The 11,690-nt window shown below is 40.1% G+C and overlaps 1 protein-coding gene across 4 annotated transcripts in view; it reads left to right on the top strand.

Moving 5' to 3' along the window:
- Positions 1-79: 79 nt before the first annotated feature.
- Positions 80-11,690, top strand: part of CUTC (cutC copper transporter) — a gene marked incomplete at its 3' end in the record, with an annotated part of 30,056 nt that continues 18,445 nt past the window's right edge. For 3 of the 4 annotated variants that reach the window (XM_079900653.1, XM_079900652.1, XM_079900654.1), the window contains exons 1-5: positions 143-281; positions 3,622-3,693; positions 7,297-7,356; positions 10,352-10,561; positions 11,227-11,262. In XM_079900653.1, the coding sequence (XP_079756779.1) occupies positions 221-281; positions 3,622-3,693; positions 7,297-7,356; positions 10,352-10,561; positions 11,227-11,262 (439 nt within the window). In that variant the 5' untranslated portion in view covers positions 143-220. Of the gene's footprint in view, positions 282-3,621; positions 3,694-7,296; positions 7,357-10,351; positions 10,562-11,226; positions 11,263-11,690 lie in introns of all 4 variants that reach the window. The other variant, XM_079900655.1, reaches the window with a different exon arrangement.

Raw genomic sequence — 11,690 nt, 5'->3', positions numbered from 1 at the left:
CCGGGTCACGCAGAACGAGCCCCTCCTTTTCAGAAGGCCGGGGCGAGCAGTGACTGCGCCTGCGCTAGCTCCTGGGCTTTCGCGGGGGCTGCTGGGGCGTGGAAATCGGGGACGCGCTGGGGTGTGCGCAGCCGTGAGGACGCGCCTGTCTGCTTGCGCGCGCTGGAACCCGGACTCTTGAGTGGAAACCGAAGACGCACGTGGGAGGAACGCGTGGAGCATGAAGAGGCAGGGAGCCTCGTCCGGGCGGAAGCGAGCGCGGATACCGTCCGGGAAGGCGGGTGCGGAAGGGGGCGGGGAGGGGGCGGTCGGCCGACTTCGCTCCCGGGTGAGGGCTGGGCCCGGCGGTGGTTCTGGCCAGTGGATTAATCGCGATTTCCCTGGAAGTACTTTCCCCTCTCCTCTCAGCACCCCCCCCTTCGCCCCCGTTTGGTATATTCTGTCATTCCGGCTTTAAACGTGTGGAAACCCGGGGGCTGGTGGCGATAGTGGCCCGGCTCTGGAGCCAGATATATAGGTTCGAATCCCGGCGCCACCACATCTCGTCGTGCGACCGTATTCAAGTTGGTTAACTTCTCTCCGCCTGGCTTTTCCCTTCTCCACTGAGGATACCAGTACGCCCTCACGGCACCGCTGTGATGGTTCAGTGTCGAGCGCTGAGCTCAGTGCCAAACCTGTGGGGACCGCTTAATAGCCTGTAGCTTCTACGGCGGGGTCGAGGATTGTCCCTAAAGCCACACCCCTCCCAAGTGGCAGAGCTTAGCTGCCCCAAGCCCGGAGTTCTTCCTAACGGGCCAGGGTGCGCTGGCATGGCAGGTGTTAGGGAATTTGGCAGGTCCGTCCTCCGTAAACTCTTGGTTCCTCCAAACTAGCAGTTCTCAAACTTTTAAATCTCAAGACCCCTCGGCCCTCTTAAAATTATTCAGACCCTCAAAGACCTTTTATTTGTATAGGTTAAATCTATCGATATTGTCCACGTTAGAAATTAAAACAGGAAATTTTTAAAATTTATTTTATCAAACAGGAATTTAAAAAATATTTATTAACTAGAAAAAAACATAATAAACCCATTACATGTTAACATTTTTTATGAAAAAATATCACCATTTTCCTGAGCAAACAAAAAATAGTGAGAATAGTGCCAATGTTTTTGTATTTTTGCAGATCTCTTTAACATCTGGCTAAATGGAATTCTCATACCGGCTTCTGCATTCAATCTGACAGGTCAAGTAGCCTCCCCAAAATTCCACTCCACTTGTGAGAGAATGAGAGTGAAAAAGGCAAAGTCTCAGTATTACTATGAAAATAATTTTCACTGTACGGACTCTGAAAGTGTGTTAGAGTGCCCTAGTTCAGAGTTAACTGGACTACCCCACTTTGAGAACTGCTGCTCCAAACAAATGTTCTCTTCTTTGATCCCTACAAATAACTTCCTTTTTTAGGACAATTGCCTTACTCTTTTTTTTTTAATTTTTATTTTATATTGGAGTAGAGTAGATTAACAATGTTGTGTTAGTTTCAGGTGTACAGCAGAGTGATTCAGCTATACATTTTCATGTATCTATTCTTTTCAAATTCTTTTCCCATTTATATTATTACAGAGTATTGAGCAGAGTTCCCTGTGCGATACAGTAGGTCCTGTTGGTTATCTATTTTAAATATAGCAGTGTGTACATGTCAATCCCAAACTTCCAGTCTGTCCCTCCCCCCCATCCTTCTCCCCTGGTAACTGTAAGTTTGTTCTGTAAGTGTGCATCCCCACCCTGGGGATGGCCCCCCATCCTTCTCCCCTGGTAACTGTAAGTTTGTTCTGTAAGTGTGCATCCCCACCCTGGCCAAGGTTGAGCCACGAGATTTCGGGATCTTAGTTCCCCTACCAGGTATTGAACCCGGGCCCTGGCAGTGAAAAGGTTGAGTCCTAACCACTGGACTGCCAGGGAATTCCCACCAAGGTGTTTTCTTGTGTGAGGCAAATGGTACCCCTGCAGCACTGTTCAGTTAGATTGATCTGACAGCTGGTGTGGGTGGCTATCAGGAAAACCATGGAATTAATGCAGTGTTGTTGGTTAAGAGCACAGAGTGTCACTTAGCTCTTTCTGATAGTCTTCTCCTAAATAAATGAGGCAGTTACAGTTTGATGTTAGTGGATGATAGACTTTTGTTTTTCAAGTTGAAAATTGATTTTAAAAAAAACTATAAAAGCAACATCGGGTAGAAAAATCAAGCAATATAGAAAAGTAAAAAGAAGAAAGTAAAAGTAACTTTAAATCTCACCACCTAGTAGTAACAGTTATCAGTATGTGGTGAACATTCTTTTAGGCATTATTAAATATGCATTCAGTAGTTTTAATTTTTTTAAAAACAGTATGTGCTTAACTTACAGAAAAAATTCAAAACTCTGTTTTCATCACACTCTTTAGTGTAAATACATGAATTTTTATGAATTTATAAATATTCAGCCTTTAGTAAATCTTTGTGTGTCTATTGTGTACTGTGGTAGACAATGTACTTACTGTGGGTAATAATAAAGATTTCTCACATAAAGACTTTACTTAGGAAGTTTCGGTCAAGTAAGAGTGATCAGACACCTATCTACATAAATAATAATATGAGAAAATAATGTTTTAAAGAGATGAGTTAGTGCTTTAAAGAGGAACATATAGTTTATGAAGAGTTATATGAGTTCAGAAAAGGGAGATACAATTTCCTACTTTGGGAGAGAGAAAATATCATGGAAATGTGATTTGACATGAACCTTGGAAGATTTTAGCATTCAAAGATAGAGCTGGAAGCACTGTGGATTGAGGAGATGGCATAACCAAGAGCAGGGATGGGGATCAGGGGGAATTTGAGGCATATAGAGGAAATAATGTATAGTTAATTAATGACAACTAGTACTTTTTGTATACTTAGTGGGTACTATACACTTGAAATGAATTATCTCATTTTATCCTCACTACTCTGAGGTAGGTACTAAAACCTACTCTGTTTTATAGAAAACTTAGGCCAAGTAATTTGTCTAGAATCACGCAAATCAGTTGTCTGGTCAGGATTTGGGATCCATCCCTGCTCTTAAATATACATACCTTATGAAGAAGTTTAAACATATTCTGCAGGTGTTGAGAAGCCATCGAAAGAATCTTGACCTGGAATGTGATGATGAGGTCTGTGTTTTAGGAAGATTAACTTGGCATTCAGTGTATATTTTTCTCAGTATAATTTCTTTTTTTTTAATTTAATTTATTTTTTTATACAGCAGGTTTTTATTAGTTATGTTTTATACATATTAGTGTATACGTGTCAACCCCAATCTCCCAATTCATCGCACCACCACCCCAACCCCCGCCGCTTCCCCCCTTGGTGTCCATGCGTTTGTTCTCTACATCTGTGTCTCTATTTCTGCCTTGCAAACCAGTTCATGTGTACCATTTTTCTAGGTTCCACATATATGCATTAATATATGATATTTGTTTTTCTCTTTCTGACTTACTTCACTCTGTTTGACAGTCTCTAGGTCCATTAGACATTTGGATTTTGGCAGCAAAATGTAAAATATCTGTGGTCGCGTGGTCTGGATGGATAGTATCATCATGAAATTTCATTGTTCTCTGTATATTTTAGGAGCAGCAAATGGGTTTCTTATGGAAGTGTGTGTTGATTCAGTGGAGTCAGCTGTAAATGCAGAAAGAGGAGGTAAGAGAAATTAGAAAATCATGGCAATTGGCAGTCCTTTTAAAAGTCTGAAAATGAATCCTGTGAACTGACCTTAGGAACCTTTGTGATCTCTAAGGATCCCAGTAATCCTTTTGGAAACAACCAACCAACTAGAAAACCTACTGATCGTCTAGTCCTACTTCCCCAGTAGGTTACATTTTGAGTCAGGTGTCCATAATAGTGCTTACTAACCAACTTTTTTTTTTTTTTAATTTTTATTTTTGGCTGCGTTGGGTCTTTGTTGCTGCATGCGGGCTTTCTCTAGTTGCGGCGAGCAGGGGCTACTCTTCGTTGTGGTCCACGGGCTTCTCATTGCGGTGGCTTCTCTTGTTGTGGAGCACGGGCTCTAGGTGTGCGGGCTTCAGTAGTTGTGGCGCATAGACTTAGTTGCTCCACAGCATGTGGGATCTTCCCAGACCAGGGATCTAACCTGTGTCCCCTGCATTTGCAGGCAGATCTTTAACCACTGCACCACCAGGGAAGCCCTAACCAACTTTTTTAAAATTGAACTTAGCAAAGATTTAATTTTTTTCAGGCCACTGATTTTAGAGATTTGATGCTTTTTTCATTGTGAGGACTTTTATCATAATCTTTTTTTTTTTTTGAACATCATATATTTTACCTCATGGTTTCTTTTGCACCCTGGACTTGCTTTAACAGGAAGCACAGGAATTCCCATCATCTCAGGATCAGAAAATTTTTTAAACTTTATTATAGAAAATTTCAAACATATACAGAAGTAGAGAGAATAGTATAATGAATCACCATGTACCCATCAGCTTTAATCATTTTCAGTACATGGCCAATCTTTCATTTATATTGGGGGTGAGCAAATGTTTTTGTTAAGAGCAAGACAGAATATATTTCTGACTTTGCTGGCCACATTTGGTCTCTGTCATATATTCTTTGTTTTTTTTAAAAATCCTTTGAAAATGTAAAAACCATTCTCAATTTGGCAATAAAAAAAGGGTGAAGTACTGATGTAGCTACAACATAGATGAATCTTGAAATATTATTCTAAGTGGAAGAAAGCAGTCAAAAAATACCACATATTGTATGATTCGACTGTATGAAATATCCAGAATAGGCAATTTTCTTATAGACAAAGTAGATTGGTGGTTGCCAAGGACTGCGGAGCATGGGGAGAAGGGAAAGTGACTGCTGAAGGGTGTGAGGTTTCTTTTTGGGGTTATGAAAACGTTCTAAAATTGGTGACAATGGTTGCAAAATTCTGTGAGCATACTAAAAACTATTGAATTATACACTGTAAAAGGGTGAATTGTATGATATGCGTCAGTTGTATGAAATGTAAGTTTTTTAAAAATACACGAAAACAGGACTTCCCTGGTGGCACAGTGGTTAAGACTCCACCTGTCAGTGCAGGGGACATGGGTTCGAGCCCTGGTCCGGGAAGATGCCAGGTGCCGCGGAGCAACTGAGCCCATGCGCCACAACTTCTGAGCCTGCGCTCTAGAGCCCACAAGCCATTACTACTGAGCCCACATGCCACAACTACTGAAGCCCGCGCGCCTAGAGCCCATGCTGCACAAAAAGAAAAGCCACCACAATGAGAAGCCCATGCACTGCAATAAAGTGTAGCCCCCGCTCGACACAACTAGAGAAAACCCGTGTGCAGCAACGAAGACCCAACATGACCATAAATAAATTAATTAATTACTTAATTAATTAATTTTTAAAAATACACGAAAACATGTTAAACTTGAATGCCATAACAAAAAGAAGCTTGTGAGCCTTTGGCCTGCAGACCATCATTTACTGACCTCTGATCTATATTCCTACCTTCCCTCTCCCATCCCCAAATTATTTTGAAGCAAATCCCAGACATTATGTCATTTCATCCACAAATATTTCAGTATCTCTAAAAGGCTTTAAAAATAATAATAACCTTTAAAAATAATAATAATAGGGCTTCCCTGGTGGCGCAGTGGTTGAGAGTCCGCCTGCGATGCAGGGGACATGGGTTCGTGCCCGGTCTGGGAAGATCCCACATGCCGCGGAGCGGCTGGGCCCGTGAGCCATGACCGCTGAGCCTGCGCGTCCAGAGCCTGTGCTCTGCAACGGGAGAGGCCACAACAGTCAGAGGCCCGCGTACCGCAAAAAAAAAATAATAATAATAATAACCAAAATATCATTAACATCTTTTAAAAATAATATTTATTAATATCATCAAAAATACCCAGTTAGTTTTCAGCTTCCCCCAATTGGCTCACACAGTTTTGTTTTGTTTTACAGTTCTTTGAATCAAGATATAAACATATTTTTTTGATATGTCTGTTTCAGTCTATGTTTCCCTTTTTTCTTTCTTTAATTCTTTCTTTTCTTTCCTTATAGTTTGTTAAAGAAACTGTGATTTTCATCTTTTATTTTAATTTAATTTAATTTTTTTAATTTATTTATTTTTGGCTGCATTGGGTCTTCATGACTGCACACGGGCTTTTCCCTAGTTGCAGTGAGCAGGGGCTACTCTTCGTTGTGGTGTGCAGGCTTCTCATTGCGGTGGCTTCTCTTGTTGCAGAGCACGGGCTCTAGGCATGCGGGCTTCAGTATTGTGGCACGTGGGCTCGGTAGTTGTGGCTCGTGGGCTCTAGAGCGCAGGCTCAGTAGTTGTGGTGCACAGGCTTAGTTGCTCCGTTGCATGTGGGATCTTCCCGGACCAGGGCTCAAACCCGTCTCCCCTGCACTGGCAGGAGGATTCCCAACCACTGCGCCACAAGGGAAGTCCCTAGATGGCTTTTTTTTTTTTTTTGCGGTACGCGGGCTTCTCACTGTTGTGACCTCTCCCGTTGTGGAGCACAGGCTCTGGACGCGCAGGCTCAGCGGCCATGGCTCACGGGCCCAGCCGCTCCGCGGCATGTGGGATCTTCCCGGACCGGGGCACGAACCCGTGTCCCCTGCATCGGCAGGCGGACTCTCAACCACTGCACCACCAGGGAAGCCCCCGAGATTGCTATTTTTTTAATCAATGAAGAGTCTGTTCCACTGTGCTCAATCCAGAAACTTCTTTATTCTAAATCACTTCCTTGTACGTGGAGAAGCAACCCTATAATACAAAATTTTAAGAGACCTAGCTTAACTTGAATTAACTCTTAAATTTGACTATCAGTAACAATGTGGGTTGCAGAATATAGTTGGGTTTAAAAATAGAGTTTTACTCTAGTTTTATAATTTGATTTCTCTCAGTTTCTAAGACTCTGTTCTATATTTAGAAAAAAAATGTTGTTTGCTGTTTAATAAGAGTTTATTTTGGACAATAACTTTTGAACAATGCTTTTGAAAATTTTTCTTAAGTTTTTTAATTAAAAAAATTATTATGGGCTTCCCTGGTGGTGCAGTGGTTGAGAGTCCGCCTGCCGATGCAGGGGACACGGGTTCGTGCCCCAGTCCGGGAAGATCCCACATGACGCGGAGCAGCTGGGCCTGTGAGCCATGGCCGCTGAGCCTGCGCGTCCGGAGCCTGTGCTCCGCAATGGGAGAGGCCACAACAGTGAGAGGCCCGCGTAACACAAAACAACAACAACAACAACAAAATTATTATGCTTAGCAATGCTTTTCTTATTACAGGTGCTGATCGCATTGAATTATGTTCTGGCTTAGTGGAAGGAGGAACCACACCCAGCATGGGTAAGTGTCCATTTTTCAGATTTTCTCATAGAGCCTGGAGACAATTGATAATCTGTTTCATTGGGATATTTTACTGAAGTTCCTAACATGTTAACTATGCCATGGATATTGTATCAGTTAGAAACGTTTATGGTTGCAAATAAACTTGTCTATCACAGATGTGATCAAATAGATATTTTTTTCCCTTATATATCATAAAGTTGAGATTAAGTTACTGTTAATATTGGTTCATATGCTCTACAGTAATGTCAAGGACTGTGTTTTTTTTTATCTTTCCATTCTGGCATCCTTGGTATACTGACTTTTGTCTTCATTTCACCCCTCTTAGTCTTTGTGCTGTTGTCATACATTTTTCTTTTACATATGTTAAAAACCCCACACTGCATTGTTATTATTTTTGTTTAAAGAGCCAGTTATCTTTTAAAGAGGTTGAAATAATAAGAAGACATCATATTTACCCATGTGTAATTAACCATTTCTGATGCTCTTCCTTTGTATAGATCTATATTTCATCTGGTTTCATTTTCCTTCTGCCTGAAGTAATTCTTCTAACATTTTTTGTAGTACAATGTGCTGGTGATGAATTCTTTCAGCTTTTGTGTATCTGAAAACACCTTTCCCCATTTTTGAAAGATATTTTTGCTGGGTGTAGAATTCTAGGTTGACAGTTTTATTCTGCCAGGACTTTAAAGATGCTTCTCCACTGTCTTCTTGCTTGTATTGTTTCTGACAGGAAATCTGTCATCCAAACCTTTGTTCTTTTCTGTGTAATTTGTCTTTCTCTTGGTTATTTTTAAGATTTTGTTCTTTACTCTTGGTTTTGAACAATTTGAGTATGATGTACCTGAGTGTAGTTTTTTCATGTTTCTTGGACATGTACATTTATACTTTTCATCACATTTGCAAATTTTTCAGCATTTAATGTCCTCCACTCCCTCCTTCAAAGACTTCAACTAACTTACTTAAGGCTGCTTAAAGTTGTTCCACAGCTCACTGCTGAACTACTCTTAAAAAAAACTTTTTCTCTGTTTCATTTTCTATAGATCCTATTCCTTTGTTTTCAAGTTTACTGATCTTTTCTCTGCAATGTCTAATTGCTGTTAATCCCACCTAGTGTATTTTTCATCTCACACACTGTAGTTTTCATCCCTAGATATTTGAGATTGTTGTTATATCTCTCATGTCACTTTTTAGCTTTTTTGAACACGTAGAATAAAGTTACAATAGCTATTTTAATGACTTGGCTGCTAATTCTAACATCTGTATCAGTTCTAGGTTGGTTTTGTTTGATTGATTTTCGCCTAATGATGCATCTTGTTTTCCTGCCTGATAATTTTTCATTGTATGTAAGACATTATGAATTTTGCTTTGCTGGGTACTGGATATTTTTATATTCCTATAAATATTCTTGAGCAGTTAGGTATTGGAAACAGTTTGTTCATTTTGGATTGGGTTTTTAAAATTTGTTAAGTGGGTCTGGAATAGTGTTATTCCCCACTACTGAGGCAAGACCTTCTGTGTACTCTACCCAGTGCCCCATGAATCTTGAAATTTTCCTGTGTGTGGCTGGTGGGAACAGGCATTATTCCTGTCCTGGTGTGAATGACAGGCACTATTTCTTCTAATTCTTTTCAGTGGGTCTTTCTCTGGCTTTGTGTAGTTTCCTTGCGTGCATACGCCGATCGGTACTCAGCTGAATATTAGCGGGAAGGGGGTGTGTGGTTCTGTGCAGATCTCCAGGATTCTTTTTCTCTCCTCCCTGCTATTCTCTGCTGTGAAATCTAGCCACTTGGTCTTCCTGGACTCTCAGCTTTGTCTCCTCAACTCAGAGAATTCTCTGGCCTCTGCCTGGGTTCCGTCTCCCTATTCTGTGGCCTGGAAAACTCTCAAGGTAGTAATCTGGGTCATTCAGAGAGCTCACCTCATTTGTTTCCCATCTCTCAGGCAACATTATCCTTTGTTGCAAACCATTGTTTCATATGTTTTGTCTGTTTTTTGGTTTTATGGGTGGAAGGGTAAATCCAGTTCCTGTTACTCTGTCTTGGTCAAAAGCCCAAGTCCCTATATGAAACTTTGACTCCTATATTTTACTCTGAGATGGATGATAGCGTTATTTAGTATAAAAGGCTTATATATGCAATGGCCTTTTGGACTCCTCTCTCTAAAATAAAGGAGGGCATTCCCTGGCCACTTTGTGAAATACCTAGAACATACCTGTTATTTGAGTGCAGTCTGTTTTTTGCAACAGCAGTCATGTATGATTCATTACTTGGTGATGGGCACATTACTATCCCATGCAGAATTGGGGTTCTTGTAGCAAGGAAAAAGACGTAAATTCACATTGGGTAAACACTAATGGTGCTTGCCACAGATCTTATACCACTGAGTGTTTCTGAACTAGCCACGAATTGTGTCAAATTTGGGTACTTTTATTCATAGATCTCCTCATAAAATCACAAATAAGTTCAACTTTGCTCCCTTTTGCATATCTCTTATTTAAAAAAAAGGCTTTGCTAAATATCTTTTTCCATTAAGGAATCATAAACTTTAGAACTATGTAACCATCTCTATAGTAGGTTTTAAATAGAGCTGTAATCATTATGAAGGAGAAACCGGATCTTAGGGAATACACTGGCAGAACATAGAGCCTGGTAGTTATTACACTTTCAAATGTCACATTCCAGTAAAAGAATTTAGTTGAGTCAACTGACAAGTGCTTTTAAAATGTGGTAACTTCCTTCTATTTTCTAAATTGCTTTTTTATTTACCCTTAATTTTCTTATTACGTAACTTCTACTATATGTACGTTTTTCTTCTCAGTGTCTCCTTTTTCCTTTAGATCCATCTTTCTTTGGTTTATTCCATCAACTCTTCCATTTCTTGTAGAAGTGATACACTAGAGCAAATGTAAAAGACCAGTACAGTAATATTTTATTGACTTCCTTGAGCTTTTAGCTCACATTTGAATTTTAATTAGTCTGCTCTATTCTTATAGGTGTCCTTCAAGTAGTGAAGCAGTATGTCCAGATACCAGTTTTTGTGATGATTCGGCCGCGTGGAGGTGATTTTTTATATTCAGACCGTGAAGTTGAGGTGATGAAGGCTGACATTCGTCTTGCCAAACTTTATGGTGCTGATGGTTTGGTATTTGGGGCACTGACTGAAGATGGACACATTGACAAAGAACTGTGTATGTCCCTTATCGGTAAGAATTTGTACTGAGACCAAAAAGCCTCTAATGATGATTGCATTGAATACTCCCAATATAGAAAAACGCAATCACAAAACTGGTTTTTCATTCACACCTGCAGGCACTTATACTAACCTATTTTAAACACTAGCTATTTAGGTGTTTTGGGTAGAGACTATGTGTGACATAGCCCTCCTGACTCTCTCAGTTACTATAGATTGGGTTCTGCTACTGTTCCTATAGGGTTTAAGGGAAATTTACCTTGATTCCTTTAATCACAGCACTGAAAAGTTGAAAAGCTATTACAGTTGGTGAGGATGGGGAGATGTAGAGAGGACAGAAGCAAACTACTTATATTACTAGACCAGAGTATTTCTTGAAGATTTTCAGAAGGGTCGTAATAGATGTAATGCTACCCTTATAGTTGCCAAATCATACAGTTTTTATTTGGTGCCTCTAAGGAGTGGATGACTTTTTTTTTTTTTTAACTGAAAATCAGAGATTAATGGAAACATAGGACTTTTGGATTTGGAAGGTTGCCCTTTTTTTATTATTTTAGTTCAGTGTCTTCACTTAAGAGAAGAAAGTATTAAAAAGTTCATTCTAACATGGAGAATTCTGTAAATAGTAATCAGTGATGATCTCTTCATTCATGTTGTCATGTGATTTTCTTTATATAGCTATTTGCCGTCCTCTGCCAGTCACTTTCCACCGAGGTGAGTCATTTCCATTTTAGAAGTTCTGTTGAACGGTGTCAGTTTTCTCAGTTCACCAAATGCCACAACCTTCTTTCTGGAACACAATTGTATAGTGTCATTACAGTGTTACCAATTGGTTTTTTTATACTGGTCATGGGACTAACAGTTGTAAATTTAGAGATGCACAATTTCTAGAAAATATGAAGCCTTAGTTATGAAAAGTTGTTAAAAGCAGAAGGTGGTGGTGGTGGCATATAATAGAGGCTCGAGAGAGTAAGCATTGCCTACAAGTGCGTGTGCTTGTCACAGCTTTCCAAGCAAGAATCCTGAGATTCATTTTTTTTTTTTTTTTTTTTTCTGAGATTCATTTTTATTAGTTTGCCTCAGGTCATGTGCAGTCTCAAAAAGGATAAATCACTGTGGCCAATGAAAGGAAATGTGCTGCT

Source organism: Stenella coeruleoalba, assembly GCF_951394435.1.
Source record: "Stenella coeruleoalba genome assembly, chromosome: 16".
In the NCBI taxonomy this organism is placed as follows: domain Eukaryota; kingdom Metazoa; phylum Chordata; class Mammalia; order Artiodactyla; family Delphinidae; genus Stenella; species Stenella coeruleoalba.
The sequence above is the reverse complement of the archived record's forward strand: the minus strand, read 5'-3'. Positions and strand labels throughout refer to the sequence as shown.